We start from the raw sequence: 25,536 nt of genomic DNA on the forward strand, positions 1-25,536 counted from the left end.
CCAACAGAAAAACAGCCAATAAGAGAATACAGAGGATAAATAAGGTTCTGATTCTTCAATCATATGAAATAAACTGTATGATTTATGAATGTAAGGAAGACTGAAAATATTTAAAATGCTTGATTAAAATGTGAACAATCTAAACCTGTGTTGTGTAATCTGATTCAACTATGTTATGGTGGTGAGATTACTGGAGTTTATTTTTTTCTGTCCCTTCCCCCAGTGTAAGAGATTGAACCCAAGGACTCTTTACCACTGAGCCATACTCCTACATCTTTTTATTTTTTGAGACAGGGTCTCAATAATTTGTCCAAGTCAGCCTAAAACTTGCAATCTTCATGTTTCAGTCTCCCTCGTAGCTGGGATCACAGGTTTGTACCACCATACCAGCTTGAAAATTTTAAGTCAGAAATTTAACAAGCAAAGGATACATGCTTCCATGAAGAAAAGGAAGTATAACTTTCTGGTAGACGAAGAATTAAAATTCAGTTATTAGGAAAATGGGATCACAGAGAAAGCCTAATCCCATCTTGCTCCCTGAGATCACGTACCAAAAAAAAAGGAAAGAAAATGAGATATGGACTACATAAAATCTCACACAATATTATCAATCCAATTAAAAAGAAAATTAATGAAGAAACATTTTGAACATCCATTGGAGCCACTGTTGCAATTTACAAGGCTGATATGGTTTAGTTACCATAAATATTTTTGCTAATGCAAATGTTAAAAAACTTTCCATTATTGCTATCTGGTAATCTTCATCCCTCAGCTAAAGTATCACAATTTAAAAGCCAGCTTCCTGAATACTGTGATTTTTTAAAGCAAATATTTGTGTAATTTAATATCCTCTCATAAGTCTCTCTTTTTAAAAGGATAGCTTAACTTGGTATGAAGCAAAAATGTTAGTGAAAGTTTACCAAAAGTTACACTTGGTTAGTTATGATTTAAAAACAAATTGACTTAGAGACAATTTGAGACACCAGAGAAACACAGCAACCAGGCCCAACAAAAGACCACAGACAGTTCTCTGGTAGGAAGAAAGAGCTGAATAACAAAATTTTAGATCACAGGGTTACCAAAGTGCTTATAACATTCTAAGTCATTTGAGGAGTGCTAGAAAAAAAAATGCAGCAGAAATTTTCAAAGCAATAAAAAGTAGAACCATGAACTGGTGTTGGCAAGTCCAAAAAGCAAGCATGTAAAAACTGATGAAATTCCAGTAAGTTTGATTAGAGGTAACACTCGACAAAATTATTTCAGCGTATAGGAAGCGCTCATCTAATGACAACCAATAGTACTTAAAGCATATTCATAAATTCATAATATAAAAACATTTACATTACTGGAAGTCACCATACATTCTGGGAAAAACTATTATAAGCCCCAATTAGTTGACATCAACTCTCATTTTCTTTTAGGAACATTGATATAACTTTGTTCATGGTTTTGCTCCACATTCAAATTTTTTTTCATAAATACTGCTTTGCCTAACCACATTTGAATAGAAATGATATATTTGCTCAGAATGAAAATGAGGAACCAAAAATGGTTAAATGAGGAACCATTAGCAAATGGTATCAGACTATCCTGGCAAATGGTTGGAAGGGCACACAGCCCCTCTGTTGACTTAGAGGAGCTAGGGAAGTGCCAGTTCATAGCCCACCCCTTACCTTCACTTAACCTCCCTTTCATTTCGTCTATGAATAAGTATGCAAAAGCACTCATTTACACCCAGCTATCACATTTTTATGTGGGTTTTGCTAAAAACAATGGTGACCAGTTTACTAACACCTCCAAATTGAAGAGGCACAGAAGAAATTTTAGACCTGTCCCCAGAGGAGTTTGCTTTTCCTGAGGCAATAATTGCAATGTTTCCACCCGACTCAGATATAACACAAATCATGTGACTTGGCCTGTTCCCATTTTATTTTCCCTACCAGGAAGCATTAAATCCCAAACTTTTGCTTCAACTCAGCAGTTCAAGTTCTGGTTTTCGTTCTGGACCTCAAGTAAGAGTTCATTAAAAGAAAAAAGATCTTATGACTGAAAGATTTGTCAGCCATTGTTCTAGTCCCTTTTTTTCATATTCTTCCATTTTTGTTATTTTAATTCCACTTCAAATCTTATGTGGACCAGTTACAGATGTAACTCTTTAGAGATGGGATCAGCTTTAGTCACCAAATTGCTTGCCCTGCTGCTTACAGAACAGAAAGCCTTTCAATCCTAACACCTAATCAACACCATGACAAAGGTTATACAAAATGTGCCTGATTTACAATGAGTGACAGGCCCTCAGATGAGTGGTTCTCAAACTTGGGCTTGAATGAGTCACCTGGAGGGCTTGTGAAAACAGAATGCTCTGCACCATCCTCAGAGTCTGGGGTGCTATATTCCAATAATCTGCATTTCCAACAAGTTGTGAGGTGTTGCTGCTGGTTTGGAACCACACTTGCAGAACCAACGAAGTTACTATTTCCTTAATAATTTTCAACAACTCATACTATCATACTAAGCATATACATGCTTCAGGTTGGCACTGAAAACCTCCTTGATAGAGCCCATTCTATGTCCCACTCCATCAGTCTAAGCACCTGTGCCCCAGTATCAGTTATCTTTGTACTCAGAGAACACTCAAATCTTGAGCTCATGCTATCTTCAATTCAAGTATACCTCTCATTGTTCTGTTCACTAATGTGCCCCTTCTTTAAGACTCCTGGAATGCCACCTTTTCCCAGAAGCCATCCATAATTTACCTTCATCAGAATTCTTTCATATGTGCTTTACTGCAACACACAAGCCTGCTTTGTCTTATAATCCAGTCACTATTAGCTAGCTTTCTTCCATAAATTACATAAGAAAGTGTTTAAGAAGACACACTTGGAATTAAAAACCCTGGGCCCAAGTTGTGCTAGATACTTATCAGCTATGTGTTACAGAACACAGTTCTTAACTATGAGCCTTAAAGTGAGATAACAATAGTATCTCCTTCCAAGGACACTTGTGAGGATTATATGAGATAACTGACATCAAATACTAAATACCATGTTTGGTAGTAAGGGCTCAGCAAATAATAGTAGCAGTGCCCTAAAGGTATTAAAACATCTGGTCAGGTCTCTGTCTCTACCTTGAATCTGAGACTACTTGGACAATAAAATATAAAGAAAAGTGACTGTCATCTAGGCTTTAATAAGGACCAGGCAGATTCTCCTTCTTGTCTCTTAGGGTGCTCACTATTGTATCCCAGGCTGTATGACAAGGAAGCCGAAGCCTGTAGTTATCTGAACTCCAAGAGAACTACAAATGTGACTCAATAGTTAAGTGCCCCTGGATTCAATCCCCAGTACCAAAAAAAAAAAAAAAATAGCAAACAGAAAAACACCTCTGTAAGTCACCAGGGTAAAAACAGCAATACTGCTCTGTATTCTGAAGTACCCCCAATGAATGATAAATAGGGGAAACTAATATCCACTTTGGAAAGCAAGGAGTCCAAAGGCCATCATCTGCAGAGGAGAGAGCAAAAGGAAACAGGGCATTGTGGCTACGCAAAAAAGAAACAGCTTCCAAAAGTTGTACAAAATCTAGGGAAACGTAAGCCAATGGAGATCAAACCAAAGAAACATGTTTTTCTTTTTATTAAATTTATTTAAAATCTTCCTATTTTGCTTAGTTTTTAGTATTTTTACTCTCACCTATTTTTATAAAAGATCTTAGAAAAATACCCTATTGATTATGGTATATAATCTTAGTGCCTGGGTACTTTTCCATTATTGCACTTGGTAGAAGTAGAACCTGTAATAATGGTTCGGGTCCTTTATTAAACCAAGTCCCATGAGTACCAGGCCTCTCTAGCTTGCACTCTTCCTAGTGCCCAGTACAACACCTGGCATGGCAGTATACCCTCAATAAATATTTGTTGGATGAATGTTGAATGACTAGCACTAAAAAGGCTTTGGGGAGAACTGGAGCAGATGCCTGAATTACTTGGGTATAAATACGCATAAACATAAAGTCCTAAGAAAAACAAAGTTTCTACCCTAATGATGAAATTGCTTTAGGAATAAATATTTGCTGTCGCCAGTTAGAAAATAACACACACTTATGCTAGAGAGTTATTTTTATTCACAGTCCTGTCTCTTCACATCCTGCTAGTACCCCTGCCCCCCACACAAGATATCACCTGTATTTAGAACCAACATCCAGAATTCAAAGCTTTACAGAAACACACTTTAACAGTGTCTATGTTAATTACTGACTCAGATCCCTCTTCTCCCTTTTTCTGTCAATCTATTTCCCAAAGTGGCTAACATAATCTCCTTTAAACACTATTTTTATCATATTCTTTTCTTACCCCACAGCCTACAGTGAATCACAATTGTCAACTGTTTGAATTTAAACACATTGAGAGTTTAACATATTAACAATACTCATTAAGGGTTTCTAAAGCTCTTCCACTAATTGTCCTACTGTTCCTTCCACCTTATTCCCCAACACATCTAATTACCTTCCCATTGGACACAAAACCACATGAAACCCTCTGATATAGACAAGAAGAAATGACGAAAGTTGGCTTCTCCATTATACCAGTGAAGTTCCACTGTTTGACCAAGACTCCAATGGGAAGCCCAATGCACTTTTGACAGTGCCTAGGAAAATTTATTCCCAGCCAGTCCAGGAAGAAGACTCCATAACAGGAAATCATCCTCAACTATGTTAACTTCCAGGGATTATTTAGAAATATGTTTAAAATAATCTAAAACTGGTTTCTGGGAAAGGAAACTGAACTTCCTAACAAGGCCAGTGATACATCTGCATTTGAACATACTAATTACTTAAAATGTTCAGCTTTGCATCCACAGAGCCTGTATCACAACCCTGGCTTACATAATCTGCCCTCACTATAACTTCAACTGATTGGAAAAATCAAAGAATTATATATCTTTAAGAAAGTCAGTAAGAGTCTTTCATGGAAAACAATCTGAATTCCTATTTAATGACTCAATTTACTAACTGCTGGTTCTTTTCTTTTTCCGGATAGGAAATAAAAACAAGTTGATCAAAGTCTAAAGGAAAAAAAAAAGTGAGTGAAATGCATCTACAGGAGAAGGGATTTAGTAATGGATGGGAAAGAACTGGTGCTTAGCAACTGTGTCTTTGTCAATGTGGAAACCTGCATTTCCTTATTGCAAACTTGGGTCCTACAGCATTCACACATGCATGAAAGATGTTCTCTCTCATCAGATGACAAAATCACATTCTAATTACAGAAAAGTACAATCTTTTGGTATGATAATTAATGAGAAAAAGAAAACATTAATAATCAATGATGCTTTTCTACATTATCATAATTGTCATTGGGTAAGATCTTAAGTCTTGAATGATTTACTTCTGCTTTTAATTACCTGCAATCAACTGAAAGGGAGCAGTGAATGAATGTTTAAACACAGAATATTGACAATTTTTTTGTTGCTTTGATTTCTGGGTAGCTTTTGATATTTACAATTTATTACAGGTGTGTGGAAAATGGTCTGGGATTTTGCAGCATTTAGAGTAAAATAAAGAATCCATGGATGATGACCCCTGCTCTAAGAAAATGCTTAGTTTCATTAACACTGCCTTTGCAGAAAAAGAATGAGGAGAACAGAGGTTAGGAGTCAGACAGAAACTGGTTTAAATTCTCTGTACGTCATTGTCTCCATTCCTAGAGTGAGAGTACTATTGTGGACCTCACAGGATTTCATAGTGATAATAAGAGACAATGCATATCTAGTACCTGGCACATATCAAAACCCAAACAATGTTAATTCCTTTTCCATCTCCATGCCTTGCTCAAACTTCAACCTTCAGGCAGAGCAGGAACCCTGTGGAGAGCCCAGGATTGTGAGCTTATAATACTATTTCCAATATACTTTGTAAGTTTCTGAAGTTCCTACTTGAAAGTTTTGCTTTTAAAAATGTTGGCTGGCAACATGTGATAGAAGTCACTTCTCTTTTTCTAAGATGCTCTCACAACTGACCACCAGGACCACAGACAGTGGTAACTCAAGCCCACAGAAATGATGCTGCTCCTAACTCTTTTGGCATGTGGTCTGACCATCCAGAATGCCCCTCTGACTTCATGACTGCTTGTTTCCCAGCTTGCCATAGGCTTGCTGTGAAGATAAATTAACAGAGTAGATTAGCTTTGGTTCCTGTGTCGCACTGGCAGTCTGTGACTTAGGAAGTATGAGTTCTACCCTGAGGAAGAAGCATTAACACCCACTCCAGAAGACAGGAAGCAAGTGAACAGGATCTGTCCTATAACTTTCAAGGTTCACAGAGACTATGAGCAGTGCCATGTGGCATATTACATTGTCCACTCCTCATAATACAAATGCATCTGCATGTGAGGCTGGGAGGTGTGATATTAAAGTACCTACCCATCCCATCTGCCTAGAGATTTAAAGGCCCCCTTGAGGACAGAATGGCTGGGATGCCCAGATGTCAACATATGGGAGGTTTATTCCCCTTGACTTGGCAAGTCTCAACCTTTACCATGGATAAAAATTACCACTCAAATATACAAAATTAGGCTGATGTACTCTGTGATAAGTTAAGAGCTTCCTAAGAGTTTATTATCCACAATATTTTAATGCCCATATGAGATGCAATTATAATTTGATATAGACACTGAATGAGAACTCCATTATATTTCCCATAAGAGAATTTCATGAGAGGGATTCAGGGCTGTTAAAGAGGTTGTCCCCTCTAGCATCTCAATTTTGTATGGAGTCATTAGGTGACCATAAAAACTGCAATGGCCCATTCAAAACAGGCCAACATGGATGTATTAGAGCAGAAAAAAATTCAGACACTGTTGAAAGATCCTATATTTTCTTGCCAACTCCCTTTCAGCACTATGTGAAGCTAACTTCTGCTATTTTACCCAAATCCAGATGAAAGAAATAAGAAGGAATTTGATTTTGCAGTTAAGTACACCATTGGAACTATACATTTGTTTCAATTCTGAAAGAAGAGGGCTTTTAAAAATAAAATTTATTTCATATAAAAATCTGAACAGAAAAAATTTTTAAATAAGTATCTGAATTGAGGTGAAGTGGATTGGAGAAAACAAAACTGAAGATACAATTTTGCCTTTTCAAAAAAAAAAATGTCAAGTGGAGAACTTCATCAATATTAATTTAAACCAATCTTAACTAAAAATCATAATCAGCTAACTCATAACAATTCAGAGAAAAACACTGTCCATTGGCAAGGAACAAAAGTGATAGGAAGCCAGTTTTCCACACCTGGGGAGAGGGAAACAACTAAAAACTCAGATGGCCTGATGGTGTTCTGTTCCCACTCAGCAGTCCTGTGTCAGCTTAGCAGCTAGGGAGGTCTGCATATCTTTTATCCCCATACTGGCGATGTATTTTAAATATTTACATTTAATAAATTTTGAGGCCAAAAAAATGCAATAAAATTGTGCAAAAAAAGTTTTTTTTTTTTTTTTTTAGAAAATGTAAATCAAACTGAAGTCTTTCTCAAGTGGAAACACTCCAATGGCTCCCCACCTGATATTGGGTCAAATGTAGCCTTACCGTGGCCTTCACTGTATGGCCCCCGCTCCTCATCTGATCTTGTGCCATTCTTTCCCATGCTGCCCCCATTTGCCTGAACCACTCTCCACCTAAATTCATGATCTCTCTCCATTGCCAAGTCTCAGGAGGTGTCTCCTCCTCAGGTAAGCCTTCCCTGATCATTCTAAAATATCACTCCTTTCCTTATCTCTCACAGCATTCCTTCTTTTTCTTCCATAATTATAATTTGTACTTAGATAAATTTGTTTATTGTTTTTAAATCAAATAAGCAGGAAGTCCATTGGCTTGAGGCTGTTTCCACACTTTGGGTTTCTATATAACGAACAACCACATAACTCCATATGTTTACAAATATAAACCTAATTTAGAAGTTAAAAAAAATTAAAAAGCAGCTCAGTATCAGCCAATCACAAGGAGCTGAGTTTTATCCAATCACAGACTTCCAACTGATCAGACACATTCAAACAAGGCAAATGCCTAACTGCAACCAATCCTTTTTCTGTCTACAATCATTGCTCACACTGCCCAGCAGAGTTCTCTAAACCTTTTCTGATTCTGTACACTGCCCAATTCTTTGTTCAAACAAACTGTGTAAACACAATTTGTCTAAAGATTTGCTTTGATCACTTTAACACCCATCTCTCCCACTGGAGTCTAAGATCCATGGGAAAGAAATAATGCTTCTTGTTCTCCACTGTACCCTTGATGCCCAGAACATGCCTAGAGCATAACAAAGACAATAAATATCTGTTGACCAAATGCACAGACTTTTCCACTCAGTTCAAGTACCACTTGAGACATGGGATATAACTTTTTCTGTCTTTTTTCATTTATTCAAAAACTATTTACATTTCACTCAGAAAATTGGAAAGTTAGAAATATAAATCTTAAATTTGTTTAAATGCCATAGATAAGAAAAGTAGAATTTTAAGAGTTCTGCTTTATACCCTTATTTCCTCTTACAATTAAGATACATAACTAATCATAAATGTAATAAGGGAAATTTCCACAAAAACTCAAGGCTTGTACTTCAGACTCTGAATGTTAAGACCAGGTGGCTAAATTGTAACAGAATGTCTTAAGGGAACACCTTGTATTTTCAGGTCACATGGGAGTAATTCTGAACTGATCATTGGATAGTCCCCTAAACTGTAATAATCTTCAAAGTGTTTAAAATATATTCCTGGTTTCACCCAATTTGTAGTCCTGGCTTTATCCTGCAACCAATGTGGATCAAGTGGTACATCACAGAGATGGGACGGCCTCATCTTTGCTTTTCTTATATATTCACAACATCATGAATATATGATGATATCATAAATGTCTATATTCAATAGATACAGATATATCAATAATGTATTGATAATAATCAGCAAGGAAGCATCATTCGCTGACTTCCATTGCTCATTAAATGGACCAGAAATTATAACAAACACTTTGATCTGTTGCAACATCATCCTCATTCCAGTATATAAAGATAGGATTGTTTTACCTGATTGTCATCTATTTTTTCCACTAATGATAACTGTTCAGAGAAACTACAATTTCTTAAAAAAATCAAAATTGATAGTTCTTGTGTTTGTCTTACTGGACAAAAAAGAAAGATATTTTTAAAACCATGAGCTATTTGGACATTATGAAAACTGATTTGCCTGCAGAAACAACACAAAATCTGGTCAACACACTTCTTCCTTTCCCTAGACAGGCAAAAGTGTTATCTCAATAGGCAGAGAAAGAAACAAATTAATTTACGTTTTTGTGAGCTCAGCTCAGCAAATTCATTCATTCATTCATTAAAATGAACAGCATAAAAAAGGCGTATGTCTTGGTCAATCAACTGTCTGCATTCCTAGGAGAATTTTGAAATACAAAAGGCTGCATGTTTTACTTAGTTGAAATGAATAAAAATCGAGACTGACATTCTTTTATCAATATTTAGCAGACGTGACATATGAGAAACACACAATCCAGAAGCTATTTTGAAAATTAAAGTGAAAGCATTCTTCTACTTAAAGAGATATCCCTTTGGGGCTGGAGATGTAGCTCAGTGGTAGAGCACTTGCCTAGCACCCACGAAGTTCTGGGTTCAATCCCCAGCCCTGCAAAAATAGACTGCCTCTGTTTTATGTCAAGATTCCAGCACTGAGCCATGAACCATAAAAGACTTTTCAATTTGAAAAATAAGATATTTAGGGGCTGGGACTGTTGCTCAGTGATAGAGCACTTGCATGGCATGCATGAGGTTTAGGGTTCAATCCTCAATACTGTATGGAAAAAAAAAAAGAAAGAAAGAAAAGGAAAAAAAATAAGTTCTGCATAAAAAACTAGAGTGTAATTTTAAATAGTAAAATATGTGGCATGTTTCAAAAGGATCATGGAATTTGCTAAAGGCACATTTTCAGGTTAACTTTTAGTCTTAAAGAGTCAAAGTTTCACAAGAAAATCACTGTATCATAATGTGACATATTTGAATCAACTTTGAGTTCTTACATTCATTCTAGCAACCATTTTTAAAAGCAGCATTTCTTTGACCAGTGTTGCTTTAAAGCAGTGTTTCCCAAGTAGGGCAACATGTTGGGGCAACATTTTTCCCTAATGAGGAGACCTTTTTTGGTTGTCATGAGTGAAGAGGCCATGGTAGGATGCTTCTGAATATCTGTGACATACAGGACAGCTCCCTCCACCATAAAAAATATCCAGTCTCATATATCAACAGGAATGAAGTTGAGGAACCTATTTTAATTTAAAGAAAAATCATTTAAAAGCTTTAACATTGAATTTTGAATTCAAAATTTCTGAAAAGATGATTCCAGGCAAACTCTGAACATACTAAGTTAACAGTAGGATCAAAATGACATTATTCAGATTATTTTTAAAACATACTAAGTCAGGATACAACTTTCTAAAGAGACACAATTTTTGGCATAATATACCTCCACTTACATGTGCTTCGTCCTGAACAAATACTTATGGAGGGAAAGTGAGAGAGAAGGATATGTATCCTATGTTATCCTATCTAGGATGCTTTGTATGATTATACCAGGATAAGAGCCCTCTTTCTTGGTCTTTCATAGGTTGTTAAGGTTCTCTAAAATCCCCTCTTCTTCCACAGAGTGGCAAGCCAGTGCCATTTTCCAGTCTTCTATGCAACTAGATGTGTCCACAATTTCTCTCTAATGCTCCTCAGTGCCCTATATAGAAGAAAGCTTGTGCTCAAGGGAAGTTACTTGCTTTCCACTTCCTCTCTTCTAACCAAACACTGGGATGTGGAGCTGGCTTTGATCCAGTTTCAACCACACAGATGAGGATAACTCCCTAAGGAGAGTTAAGAGACAGAAATAACCTGGGCTGCTGAATGACCACTCAACACAGAGCTGCCCCTCCAGTTGGGATCACTCACTCCAGAATGTCATGAGAGAGAGAGAGAGAGAGAGAGAGAAATCAATTTCTATGGTGTATTGGGTTTCTTTGCTACGGTTGCTTGTACAAGGCAATTCTATGATCTGATAGTCCCCAGTGTTATCAGAGCTATAAATTCATTTTATCTGAAGAACTGTTGAGCTGGCTAATTAAAAAAAAATTCAATGCAAACAATAATTGGAAGTCTGGACGATACAGTGAGTCTATCAATGAAGGTTAGGAGGAAGAACTGCCATATCTTTAATACAGTCATTTCTCATTTATTTAACCTAAAAGAAAATAAAAAGTATGGAGGAAATCCGAAGGTAACCACTGAAGACAGTCACTATTTCAATGAAAAAATATTCATGCAAACTCATGCTAATAATAGCAGGCTGAGCCCTCTACATGCAGGCTAAAACACATAATTTTGTCATTTTAAAGTTTTATAATTATATCATTTTCATCATCTTGTCTTTGTTTCCCTTTGACTAAGAAACTAACAAAAATACTTGTAGTAAGGGGGGGGGGAAGAAATGCAGGCCAAAAGACAGCAATCTGAACAATTATCCTTGAATTGCTAATTTCTGGATAAAATTGTGCACTCAAATTTTGAATATTCAATTAAATTTAACTCAAAAGGCTCTGTGGATATCTTGCTATTGCTGCTTCTCTTTTAACACATCCTCTAATAAAACTCCAAAATATTTCCTTCTGGGCTTCATTTGAACATATATACTTATTCAAAGATGTACTGCTATCTCATGTGAATGAGAGGCAATCATTGACAAAATGTTTTCTATGAGATTAAAGTGGACTTCAGTTCAGAGTTTTGCAATTCAATTAAAGTAATTAATATTACCTTTTTAAAATACAATTTCCCCTTCAATTAAAATATTGTATTAAATAAAAAAGAAATGTGGGAGGGAAAGGCAACTAAATGACACATTTGGATCTAAGTAAATATTTCAGTAGTTACTGTGAATGCTCCAGGGAATAAAGAGTCAATCAGTAAATCACCACAGAGGGTCTATGCTGGCTACCACTGGTATATGAAGATGACATTATTACCTATTCTTAAAAACAGGGTCATAAATATGTAAACATATCATCATAATTAAAGAAAAAGAAAGTTTTTGAAAACCTCCATATACACTGAGTTCCCCAAGGGAGGTTGTGTGAAAATGAACCTAGAAGATTCCCATGCACAGCACATTGTGATCTTAGACAGATCAACATCTCTTTGGGCTTCCTTTTTGTTTGGTTGGTTTTAATCTATAAACAAAGGAGTCTGGTCTTAGCCAGTGCTCTACAAGTGCCCTCCAAGGTGCCATGGATACAAGCAAGAACATGTTTAGTTTTCACAGTAATTGGCCCTTATGGGGTAGGGAGAAGGGTTGGGCACTGATCCAGAAACTGTCCTAGGTCCCCCCAAACTTTGAAATGTTCCTCCACACATTCCTTTTATTAGAACCTTCAGTACACACATTCAAGCCAGGAGAGTAATTCCATGTACCTTAACAAGTTGTTTTAACAAACTGAATCTTCCAGGGTTTCAATTCCTATATAAATGTACACTTTTGCTAAACTTTACCTAACGTCATTCTCTGATTTAAAAAGTCACCTCACTGCATCTGAGTCAATGTTATGGCACACTAGGATCAGAATTCTTTTATAACCTGTGTATACATAGATCAAAAGGCCATCTACTTTTTCATGCCTTCCAGTATAGTTATACTTTAGTGTATATGTTGGAAATACATCCAATTATAATTAATTTCCTATTTTCTTTATATCATAGTATATTGTGTCACGTATTGGTTTAATTTTTAGTATAATTCACTTACACATACAATTATCCATAAATTTCAGGGAAGCATAGTAAATAATATTTTATAAAAAAATGAGACACAAGATCTGATAGGGATGCAAACCTCTAGTCTATGATATCAAGTGAGGCTTCTTGTAATTCTGACATTCCTTGATTCTATGAAAAATGTTATCTTTGGAAGTCACTATCAAGCCTTTATCTCTACTCCTACATTTGATAATGCAAAGAAATTAAATAATAATGCAAAAAAATTAAAAATAGAAATAGATATGGTTTCTAAGGCAACATAAAAAAACAGACTTCACTAAATTTTCAAACGTTTTGTGTGCAACGCTGACCCCTTTAACATGTAAACAGAAAGGATTAGAAAAATCCCTAAGGTGGAAGTGGAACTCTTCACTTCTGTTTGGTCTTAAGAGGCTATGCTATTTGCCTTAGCTGGTGACTGTGCCCTTATCCTGTCCTTGAGCTGAAATTCACACATCTCAGTGATGTACTGCCTCAGCAATTCTCCCAAAAGTTCATTCAAGAATATGTATGTTCCTGGGGCTAGGGTTGTAGCTCAGTGGTAGAGTACTTGCCCAGCATGTGCGAGGCACTGGGTTCAATTCTTAGTGCCATGTATAAATAAATAAATAAATAAATGTTCATCAACATCTGAAAAAAATACTAAAAAACAAACAAACAAACAAAAAACAGAATAATATGTTCCTAATGTGGAACAGGATGGTCATATCTCATAACAAAACTGCAAATATCTATTTAAACTTATTCAAAAAGCAACACCTTCAGCTCAATATTGGTCTGCAGATGGTACAAATATACTCCCCACTTTTTTCTGACACCAAATTGAGGGGTCATCATACATCTACTGTATCAACTTCAATTCTGTGAAAATATACTGAAGGCAAAAAGAAAAATTAAGACATGTAACATATTCTTTGCAATACTATGGAAATAGTTTTAAAATTACTGTAAGATCAGATAAAAATAATAACCTATTTAAAGATATAAGTATTTACATATTTATGTAAATATACATATATTTATAGACTTTTTAAACACTAAATTTCTGAAAATAAAAAAATCATTTTTCATTTATATAGGAAGAAAAAAGATCTAGTATCAGCAACTTTTTTTTTATATAAATGACTATTTTTCCTCACTGCCAACATATCCAATGCAAGAAACTAAATTACCAGTCTTCTAAAAATATGTCTTTAACCAAATAAGTATGTGAAACAACAACAACAAAAAAAAAATGCTGGAATAATACAACTGACTTTTCAAGCCTTCCATAGTCAACAGTTTATTCTCAGTCCCCAACATGTAAAGAGCCATTTGACTTTAGTGTTTGTTGGCTTATAAAGTTTACAAGCTTATAAAGGGTTGGTGTCCAGAGTGAGGGGCACATTTTATCCTGATGGAACATTTCAAATATATTTGATTTAAAAATTAAAAACAGCTCTGCTAGTGGCCCTTTGAGAAAATAATGATACACAAGGAGACCTTGCCCCAGAATGTTCTTACCCGCAGGGCCTCAATGACGAGGTCTCTGGCCTCCAGCTCCCCTTCCATCACACTCAGCAGCATCCGCAGCTCTGATTTACTGAGGGTGTCCACATCAAACTCTTTTTTCTGTAACACAAAATTTAAAAATGCAATTAAAAACTATTTCTTAAGAAAGATCCATATATCCTACAGATATACGATAGGTCCTTTTTATCCCAGGGGTTCAGAAAAGAAGCTAATATGCTGTTCAATTAAAGACAATCTATACCTTAATCTTTTAGGAGAGGTAAAAGCCATGATGCCACTTTCTCAAATCTCCCATCTAAGGAGATATAGTTCCCCAGGCTGCCTGCACACCTCAATCAGAATCTCTCCAAATTATGTGGCACATATTTAGAGTCCCTGGAGTTATGTCAAAACAGGCCTGGTATATGTCAGGGTGAGGTGGGGGCTGGTTGGAGGGCAGAAAAGAAAACACAGATGTATTCTTAGAAGGGTCCCAACATAAAGGCTCCTGGGAGGTTATTATAAATTCCAGGAGATCCAATAATAACAGGTCATGTTTATAGAACACTCTGCAGCAGAGGCCACTAGTACGCAACCGACAACCAAATCTGGCCCACAGATGTGTGTTACTTGAGCCACAGAAAAACTTTCCACTGTGTTCAAACTATATTAAAAAAAAAAAAAGAAAAGAAAAAGAAATTTGAAAATATCACCAAATAAATAAATACATAATTCTAGAATTGTGGCTTCTCTTCAAAAGTAGAATGACTAGGTAACCCCAGATTCACATTTCCAAAGGAAATAATCCATTGAGCCAACTAACAGTTACCCATTTCAAAGGAACGTGTTCTTCATACTGCCCACCCTTCCCCACCAACATGTATACACATGCTCACTGCATACAGATTCACTTTTAATAAGCCTGAACCACAACCCACTTATAGTTATTTGGGCCTATGGAACTCTACAATTAAGTTATTGAAGTGCTTTCTTAGGCAAATTCTCAGTAGCTTCTTATTCTACGAGGAGGGTTAGGTGTGGAGCTGAGGCTAGAACAAGTCAGCCTTCCAGAGACACAGTTGCACTATGAGGAGTCAGCACAATGGCCCTGGGGGTCATAACTTCTCATACAGTACTCTCCAAGCCCTATCATGTTCTCCACATTCCTTCCATCATGACTACATCCAATCTTACAGCATTAAATCACATTGATATACCACTGAATCCAAATTCTCTTGCTTCAACTTCTTTCCTAACAATAACTTTTACAATTAGGTCTTCTAACATCTATGTTACAGATAAAGTGGAGAGAAGATCAGTTAATGTGTTCTCAGCTGGGTCTGGGTGAGTCCAAAGACTGAAGTCCTCCAAAAACACACAATATGCTTCTCTCTTCTATGGAAACTTTCATTTGACTATCACAGTCACCATCCTTGGAAGGAAACTCATGTCTATCCCCAAATGTCTTGGTATACCCAACCTCAGAAGCTGTTCTTCAGTACATTCCAGAACATTACTTCACATTTGTATAGCACCCAACGGTTTTCAAAGTATTCTCAAAGAACCAAATCTAATCCACATGACATCACCATCTCTGTTTTTTTAGTTAGGAAAACCACAACTCAGAGAAGTCAGATAACATACACAGATCATGTAACCAGTAAATGGTAAAACCAGGACATCCAACCAAGTGCTATAATTTGTGTGCACACTTGACCATTCAGTATCATACAGTATCAGAATTCCAGAATGCGTTCTGTAAGTGCAGTAACAACTGGCTTAGCACCTACATCTACCACCAGATTGTCTTTGTGCATAAACAGGAGTAAACACAGCAGAGACCACAAACAACTTCAGGGGCTTTCACAAGACCTGACCAGAAACTAGTCATATCTCACTTCAAAAGAGCCATCTGGAAGGGGACACAGTGATAAATGGGAAAGAGACAAGACCTAGATGGATCCCTTGAGAAAGATTTTAAAAGAATTTTCCTATGTAAATTGTTTCTTCTTACACACACCCACTAGAGTGAGCAGTTATTTGGAAGGCAGGGCCTAAAGATGGAAAAAGAGACGAGCTAAACCTATAGCAGGTTTGAAGGAGAGCACAGCTTAGAAGGCAACTCAGAGATGTCCCCTGTGAATAGTAAAATCCGATATAGCAGGTCCCAAACTCTACTATAGCATTATATCTTATATTATTTAAAACTTTAGCATGTAAGAATCACCTGGAGACTTTAACTTAAAAAACAGGCTGCAGGTCTCTACCTCTAGAAATTGATTCAGAATTTCTTGATTGTTAGAGAGGCTATAAGTTTGCCTTTCTAATAAGCAAGCTCCTTCTGGTGCTGCTGGTCCAAGCTGGATGACACTTTGAGAAGCATTTCAATAACTTGGTTGAGTCTCTGCTTTCTCATCTATACAATGGTAACACTAGCATCTACTCTGCAAAGTTCTTGTGAGGATTAAATAAGAATACATAAGTGAAGTAAGTGCTAAATAAAGGCCGGCAATTGTTTTTACTATCCCAGATGTTTTATGTAGGGAGTAGTGGGACACTGGCTAAGAGCCTATTCTTTGAAAATCTACCAGCACAAGTCCAATAAACTCAGTTTATTGACAATGATGAAAGACAGACTTTTATTCTGTTTTCCCCCCTACTGAGATGGGAGAATAAGCTGCAATTCTTATGTGCTTTAAAAGGTAATGTTTTATTAATGTTGCTGCTGGTTGTTCTAAAGATTTTAATTAATTGTATGTTTTATTGTGCTTGTTTCCCTGAAGCTTCATAAGCAAAGCACTCCCTTTTAAAAACTAATAAATTATAGAAGACATTGCCAAGATTCTGATTCATGTTACAGTCAGGAGAGTTTGCCCTGCTTCCATCATCACTGACATCATAACAGTGACCTGCAAACAACACTTCTGTTTTTCTATATATTACCATCAATTGATGGGGAAATTCATTTTTTAAAAAATGCATTGGCACACGCCTGTAATCCCAGCTACTTGGAAGGTTGAGGCAGGAGGATGGCAAATTCAAGGCCAGCCTCGGGAACTCAGCAAGACCCTGTCTCAAAATAAAAAAAAATAAAATAAAATAAAAAGAGCTGCAGATGTGACTCAGTGGTAGAGCACCCCTGGATTCAATTCCCAGTAATGGGAATAATAATAATCACCACCACCACCACTACCACCACTACTGTTATAGGGTTCTTGCTAAACTTTGTCACAGAATATTTTAGAAATCTATCTCACATCATAATATAGGTGATATATATTATTTTAGGTATGTAGTGTGTCTGCTTCCTTCTCCCCTATACCTCCATCTGTACTTCCTCACTAAAACACCACTCATTCCTGATTTCCAATAATAATAATATTTTCAATTTGCTATTCTCCGTATCTGATGTTCCCATCCCCTATTCTGGCAAAGCAGGGTTTAAAACCAAAAGTGCATGAAAATAGGTGGTGATCTTAAGGTTCTAGATATTTTATAAATAAATATAAAGCCCTTTGGTAATTTTAGAAAAATAAGCAAGCCTAGAAGCAAAAATTCCAATAAAAACCTTCATTTTTGTTTCATATGAATGGACATTCATCTGATATACATATGGGATAAAAATACTTAGATATAGAGAAAAATCATTAATGCTTCTTGATTCAAGAACAAAAGGAATTGTTTTAAATCTCTTGTTGATAAAATACTACCCTGGTAATTTAATTTTTCAAAAGAAAACAGAACAGATCCAAAACATGCCAAATAAAAAACTAAGCTGTCCATCAGGGCACTCAAAAAAACATGAACCCCTCTACCCCAAGGAAATGCTCATAGTCTAAGCTTTCTTACACCTAGCTCTCATTTCTTAGCAACAGAAAGAAACTCAAAAATAAAAAACAAAGCATACCTGTTGGATTTTAACTCTAATTACTGCTCTTAAGGTCTGATCCATATACCAGGAAAAGTACTATATGCCAGGGAAAGTGCTACCGAGGAATTGCACCAGACAGTATATGCAGTAAATGCATTCGGTACGAACATCTGGCATGGATCTTATCTCATATGGGGGAAAAAAAATCTGTCATGGCAGTGTAATCTAACCCAGGTCTATTCACCAAATAGAGAAGATATCTTCTCTGGGATACAACAAATCATGTATATTGGTATATGCTATATTGATGCATTGTTTTTTATTGCATATTAATTTTTCATGTTAATGTAGCATATATTAATTATTAATTTGTTATAATTAATATATTTAGGCTTATATATAAATGAAAAAGGAGAAATACCCTTTTTCAACAGCAGTTTTGCACCATGAAATACTTATGGTAGGTGTACAGAAGGCAATCTTCTCATTCAGGCTCAGTGAAGGAGAGAGAAGGAGAAGATAAAAACAGAACCTGACTGAATTGAGTCATCTTAAACAGCTAAAACTGAAAACAGGTCACCACCAAGGATACCTTACTCTCCTACCCCTAAATTTAAAACTCAGGGGGATTCTACAGTCACAGCCAAATGGGGCCAAAGGGCCTTGCCCATAACCTTAAAGAATAAATGGGGTTGGCACCTTGATGCGATGCCAAAAAGCCTTCAGAACATGGTGGAGCCACAGTGGCTAAGTGCCCCTCAGGTCTCTACCCAAACATACCAGTCTTATCCGGGCTGCTAGGTGAAACAGTTCTACTAGGAAAACACATTCTCTACCTCTGTCCAGCTTAAAACCCAGTGAGTTGTGCCTACATTTGATCAATCTCTCTTAAGGAAGAAAGAGTGAGGGTGTCTGAGAGAGCAGATGGCCTGGAAGGCACAAGATATGTGGCTAATGAGCAATCAGCAAAGAAGGACAAGTCATTTCATTTGTTTGGTTCTCAGGTTTCTCATCAGTAAATATGGATATTGAGCTAATTGATCTCTAAAAACTCCTCCAGCCCCAAACATCCTAATTTCATTTACCATTAGGGTAACTGTATTGATGGACTGAGAAAATTTAGGTCATTCCCTAAGACTGAAGGCCTATGAGAAATACTTGAGGAAAATTGATTTTGCCTCTTTGCTTAGAAGTTACAGAAATGTGTGTTGCTCCTCATTTAATAGTGTATGCTAATAGTAATGCACTTAGAATTTCCTAAGAAAGTAAGATTTTTTTCCTTTGGGATAAATAAGGACCATAAAGAAGAGAAAGCAATGAAACATCTTGAAACTTCAAAAGGATCACAATTTTAATACTGAATTATTGACATGAAAAAAAACTAAGTCCAACTTTCTAAGTACATAGAATATGAATTTAGCCAATTATAATACTTTTCATAAAGAACGTATAATGTTTCTCACGAATTCAGACCATTTTAAAATTTGTCATTACCTCTCGCCTTGGGATTATTCCTCCTGATTTCTCTCTCTACATGGAAGAGTGAGTTTTCATGAGAGGATCGCATACCTCTGATTCTGCTCTCCCTGGTCCTCCTTATTCTTCATATTCATCTGATACTTATCTTCAACAAGAAGCATAGCTTCCATTTTTGTATGCCCTCCTAGACTCTAGAAATCTTTTGTTCTCTCAATTTGGACTTAGAGTCTGTTGTATTAACTTATCTATCAACTAATCATGTCCTGCCGGTTATATTTACTTACAGTACTAAATTTATATTCTCTGGTAACTCTATTCCCTCACATTTACTAGATGTGTCAGGATAGCAAGAATATCACATCTTCACCTGATTTTATCAAATGTGTCCTGCCCCCAACTTTTGGTATTAAGTGCCTATTGCCTGCAGCATAAAACAGCATGAAATGTTGTAGCCCACTAAGGTACAACATTCTACAGGTACACACTTGACAACTAAGACACAATGCTACAGTCCACTCTAGAAGCAACTAAGTAACTGAGCATTCAATCAATCATTGATTGTTTAAAAAATCATTTAGAGTAACCTAAACTAGGGAAATCTTTAAAACAACATATAGAGAACAAAGGGTCCTCAAGTCAACCACACTGCCTGGGGTCTTTTGTCTTTCCTGCAAAGACAAGGCACTTTCAGTGTACTGGGAGGAGGTAATACTGACAAGGAAACAATGTCAGGAAGGAAAACTGGTAATGGATGTAACTAATTTTAACTAAGAGAAAGCTGAAATGAAAAGCAGAAAAGTGGCTCAGTCAGGGGTGACAGCATCTGATAATTAGGCCCAGCTACCTCCCTTTTCCTTCTTTCAAAACTCCTCTCAGTCTCCATTTCCTCTTCAGGGAAAGAATGGGCTGCATCTCAGAAAAATAAAAGTATTTCCACCTAATAATTGTGCTTTAAGAAGCTTGCAATGCATTGAAGAATATTGTCTTGATCTGTAGGTGGCAAATGTCAGCATGCTGATTTTCAAAGTGAAGAGGCTGGGGCATGGAAGGCTAAATTATACTCTTGCAGCTATGAAGCCCTTTTGTGGGAGAACTCAAGCAGACTTTTTGGAATCATTCCAGTTGTCTTTCCCATGAAACATAGCAATGTCAAAACTAAATAATTTACAAATAAGCACTCACTCCACAAAACAATGTTGACTTGATTATACTTCATTTACTATACTAACCTTGCAAATAGATCCTCAAATTATTAGTTGTTTCTTAAAAATTTATTCAGGGATAATCTCCCCCCTAAAATCAGGTTCCACATTGATGACACCATTGTGTACACAGCATTAGTAACATGATGTCATCTTTGTAAAGGTTATTTATAAAAGATCAGACTAAAATTCTGTCAATCTTTACTGTCAATGCCATCATCATTACTCTCTGGTGTCTGTTCTCTATTTCTTTACCAAATCATCAAGGAGAAAAGACAGATCTCCTTTTCCAAGAGCTCCCATAGAGAGGATCCAATCAAGAGGATTCTTACAAAGCCTCTCTCTAAAGCCACATTCAGATGTGTTTAGGCAGCAAGTACATGTAAACTGGGAAGAGATATGGCTTCATCCTTCCTAGATGCATTTAAAGTTGAATTCCCATGGTTTGTGCATCCGCAGTCTACTCAAAAACCTTGCCTAACTGCCTCCTTCCTGGCCAATCTTTCTTTTTATTCCCATTCTCTGTCTCCAGACTTTCCCACATTTCCACCTTATCCTCAATCATCCCCTCCTCCAAGTCCAAATGGGTAATATGGCCATGACTCTACTGTCACAAGTCTTCTGGATGGAAGTGGTACAGTCACCACTACTACACTGCTAGCCTCAATCATCATTTGGAAGAGAGGTAATCTAAAAAGAAAATTAATAGTGTTGAAATTAAATTAAAAATCTGGAAGCATTTTTCAAATTCATTGAGAAAAGCAGTTTAGAAAGGGGTAAAATGAAAATCTTTTGATTCAAGGTCTCTAATATCTATAATGTTAATAAAAAACATAGAACAATAATTTCATTATAACCTGGTAACAAAATTTTCCAATTAGCCAACCAACATTAATTATGATGACATAGCTTTCTAATGGATTTTCTTTCCTTTTTTTTCATTCAATAGACATCTGTAAAATACTTGCCATGTGACTGGCACTGTGATAAGTAACCTTTGATTTCTTTTGCAAATAAATTCACACAATCCTCTTTGAGTCTGTTCTCTCCTCATCACATCCTTGATTACATGTGACCAACAGAAGATATCTGCAAATGACTGAGTACTAAGACTATGAAACATTTCTGAACTCATAAACTTATGTGACGCACATGAGGACAGAACCAACTGGCAATTCAGTCTAGGCATGAATTCAATTACAAATAATACAAATGTTTTTCTCTACATAAAACTGCTCCTGTAAGAAAAACAATGACAAGAGCAAAGGCAATGACAATAATAAAGTCCAAAGAAAACAAAGCAGGTGCAAACAGAAACATACTGCTTATAATTTAAGAAGAATGAAAAACATCACACTGAAAACAGTCATATTCTAACCTCTGAGGAAATTTTATTTCAATTTTTGCAAATTTTAAACTATTTTTTTTCTAAAGCATACAGCTGAGGTCAAAATGGAAACCTCTGCACTCACCTCTGAAAGTCTTTTATATATGTCATGACTTAAAGAACCCCAAGAACCAGACACAGATGCACACTCCTTCAGGCAGTCTCTGTCCACATCCACTTTGTATTAATCCCCAGGTGAAATGTCCTCATTCTGCACAGCATTTCCAGATCCTTCCACTAGGAACTCTCTCTCTGTTTGTTTCTCCTAATACTTCTTTTGCAAATTATTTGTGCCTCTCATAACACCACAATTTCTCCTATGATTTCTTGGTGTATGTCAGTTTCTATCAATGTGATACGTCACTTTAGGTCAGCAGAGATGTTACTCATGATGCTTCCACTTGTAAATGTTCAATGATATGCGATAAATCAGCAAATTTTATTTAGTGAAACTTTCAATATTTATAGTTGTCATAGAACAACAATTTAGCTTTTAAAAATTAGCAAAATCAACTAAGATTCTCTCATTGCGTTTACATTCAATATTGCCACTGAAACAACAATCTAGCCATTAAGTTGTTTTAATATCACTGTTGTGCATTTTTAAACAAACATATTGTCCAAGTTTCTCTTTGTCTATCACCATGGCAACAAAATTTATACCTACTTTTTGCATATTAGCTGCTAAAGAAAGCTCAGAATGGTAAGACTGCTGGTTGGTATCCCAAATATAGCTTTTAAAAGATCTCCATTTTCCTTTCATTCCTAAATTCTTTGGTGACAATAAAAAGCAGGAAGATTTTTTTTCCATACTGCCTTATCCATTAGGAGTTAAAATAGCAATATGGCCTATAAAAGTCATCACATTTGGCTAAGACACTGAAAATAACCCATGTCTCCCAGCATGGTTCCAGCAAAGACTATTAATATGATCCTACTGAATAACGTAACTGTTAGCCAGCTTTACACTTGGGAGGCTTTCAGGATTCAAACAGCTAAGAACAAGGATCACAAACTAAATTTAAAACACTCCACTGAAAATGATATTAAACTGAAAACTATAAATTAAACTTGTTCCTAAGCAACAATCTAAATAGTCAAAACTTAGTGAAAACACTCACTTTCAAAAATAGCCTACTGCTTTGGAGGCTCCGCTGGCTCATTACTGCCAAATGTATATATAAAAATGCACAATATATAAACCAATTTGAAATGAAATAAATCTCTAACATACAAAAAAAGAATTGCTTGCTAAAATTAAAAAAAAAATTAAGTCCTGGTTTAAAAGAACCCAAAATTCATACATATGCCTTTGATTTTTAGATATTAGATAAGAAGCAATTATGACATATTTCTCTGCCTCTTCTTTAATGTAATCTATCTATACTTCAAAGGGATGATAAAAATGGACCATGCATTTTTAAGTCAATTTATTTTGAAAAATATTATGCCCAGTTGTACTGCATAAGGCAGCAAAATATCTTTAAAATCGAGTTATTTTTAAAAAACTATCAGATTGAGACTTTTGCTGCATCTGAGAACCCCAAAGGATTCTATGCAAATAACAAAGGAGGTTCATTTTCACGTATTTTCCATGGTTATTCCCATTGACAAGCCTAAAATCATCAAATCCCCAATGATCAGCAGTGAAATTCAGACTCCTAAAATTTTTTAACAGAGAGGGGACACTGACCTTGTTAATTCCAAAATCCTCTTGTAAACAAGGTGGTGTTTACAATCTAAGGAAACTATATGTCAGCTACACATCACTAATCAGATGGCTGGGCTTGGTTTAATTGTCAGGTGATTAAAATATTGAGAATAGAAAGAAGCTCATTCTACATAGGCTAAACAAACAAATCCAACCTTGCTGGTTTACAACATACCACCTCCTTTTCCATTCATTGCCTTTCCCTCACCATCTTTTGAGTATGTAAGTACCCAATCATTTCAGCTTCCCAGAGAGGTTTGTTGGTTTAACATCTAGCTTTCTTATTATACCTTGGAGAGGAGAACTCAGAGAGTGAAAAGATTTCACCATAAATCTTTTAAAACTCCACATTTTCCACACTAGGGATGAAAATTCAATTTTCGCAAAAGTTTGAGCTCCAAATTTGCCAGTTTCACAAGCGGAAATCAGCAGCCCTCCTCCTCCGTTTCTCCTTTCCTTTTCAAACACAGCTCCTCTCACTCCCAGTGCCTTCCTCCACATCTCTCCTCTCCCTCTCCAGAAAGCCCTACCTCCAGAGGTGGGAGGAAGTTAAAACAGCCTGTGCTGTTTACGCCCTGCCCTGCCCTCTGCTGCCTCCCGCAAAGACTTCTCTCAGGTGGTGGGAGGAACCGAGGGGGCGTCCACGCCCGGCTCACTCCATCCCACCCGGAATCCTCAGCCTCAGCCAGAGCAGCTGGATCGCGCCAAGAGTGGGAGGTGCTCCCAGATCTGCCTTTCTTTAGAGATCTTTGCAGCTCCAGAGAAGCTGGTTTTCAAGCCCCGATAAGGTTTTTGCACCCAGGAAATGTGGGTCCAGCCCTCATCAGGGAAAAGGCTGGAAAACACGAGCAAGTATCAATACATGGATATATTCATGGTGCTAAACACAGGATGAGCCATGGGAAGCAGCCCATTTGGCTTCCAGACCCCAGGTGAAAACAATATCCAGAAACCAGGTGCAGAACCTCCACCTTGCCAGGGCATCGCCTCTGGAAGAACGACACCACCACCACCACCACCACCACCACCACCACCAAGTGATGGAGCAGCAAGCAGCTACCTAAAGTGCTGTCGCTCAGCTGCAGCAGCGCCCACAGCTGGGCGCGGGCCTCTCCCAACTGGCCTCCCAAAGGCACAAGAAGAGAAACACACAATGGGCATCCCCACACCTGCTTGGCGATGGCCCGCCTCCCTCTCCCTGCTTTCCTGGGTCCACTGAGAGGTGCCAGGCACCCCGGGGACACGCGCTCACAGCCACGCGCGCAGCTAAAGGTGAACAATGGGGGGTCACATTCGACAAGAAACACACTCAGCCCTCGTTCCGGGTCAAAATGCCCCCCAGTGGAGGGAGTGGGCGTAAGGGTTGCACAGGACACGCACAGGGAGCCCTAAAGGACAGAAGGGATCCCTAACCCGGGTGGCTGCCCCGTCCCACTCAAACCAGTCTCTGGCCCTGGGGGCGCCCGAAGAAAGGGACATCTAGAGGTGTTCGGGATTAAGGAGCGTCCCCGGGACGGGGACCGGGATCCAGCAACCCGCGTCTACACACCTCCCG

General features: G+C 37.1%; 1 protein-coding gene across 1 annotated transcript in view; it reads right to left on the reverse strand.

Annotated features, from left to right (window-relative positions):
* LOC125611343 (cortactin-binding protein 2-like) overlaps positions 1-25,536 on the reverse strand; it is an 87,075-nt gene that overhangs the window by 48,504 nt on the left and 13,035 nt on the right. Inside the window, exons 3-4 of the mRNA XM_048785919.1 lie at positions 25,151-25,247; positions 14,344-14,451 (exon numbers count right to left, since the gene is read on the reverse strand). Coding sequence (XP_048641876.1) covers positions 14,344-14,451; positions 25,151-25,247 — 205 coding nt within the window. The remainder of the gene's footprint in view (positions 1-14,343; positions 14,452-25,150; positions 25,248-25,536) is intronic.

This window comes from Marmota marmota, unplaced genomic scaffold (assembly GCF_001458135.2).
Source record: "Marmota marmota marmota unplaced genomic scaffold, marMar, whole genome shotgun sequence".
NCBI lineage: Eukaryota > Metazoa > Chordata > Mammalia > Rodentia > Sciuridae > Marmota > Marmota marmota.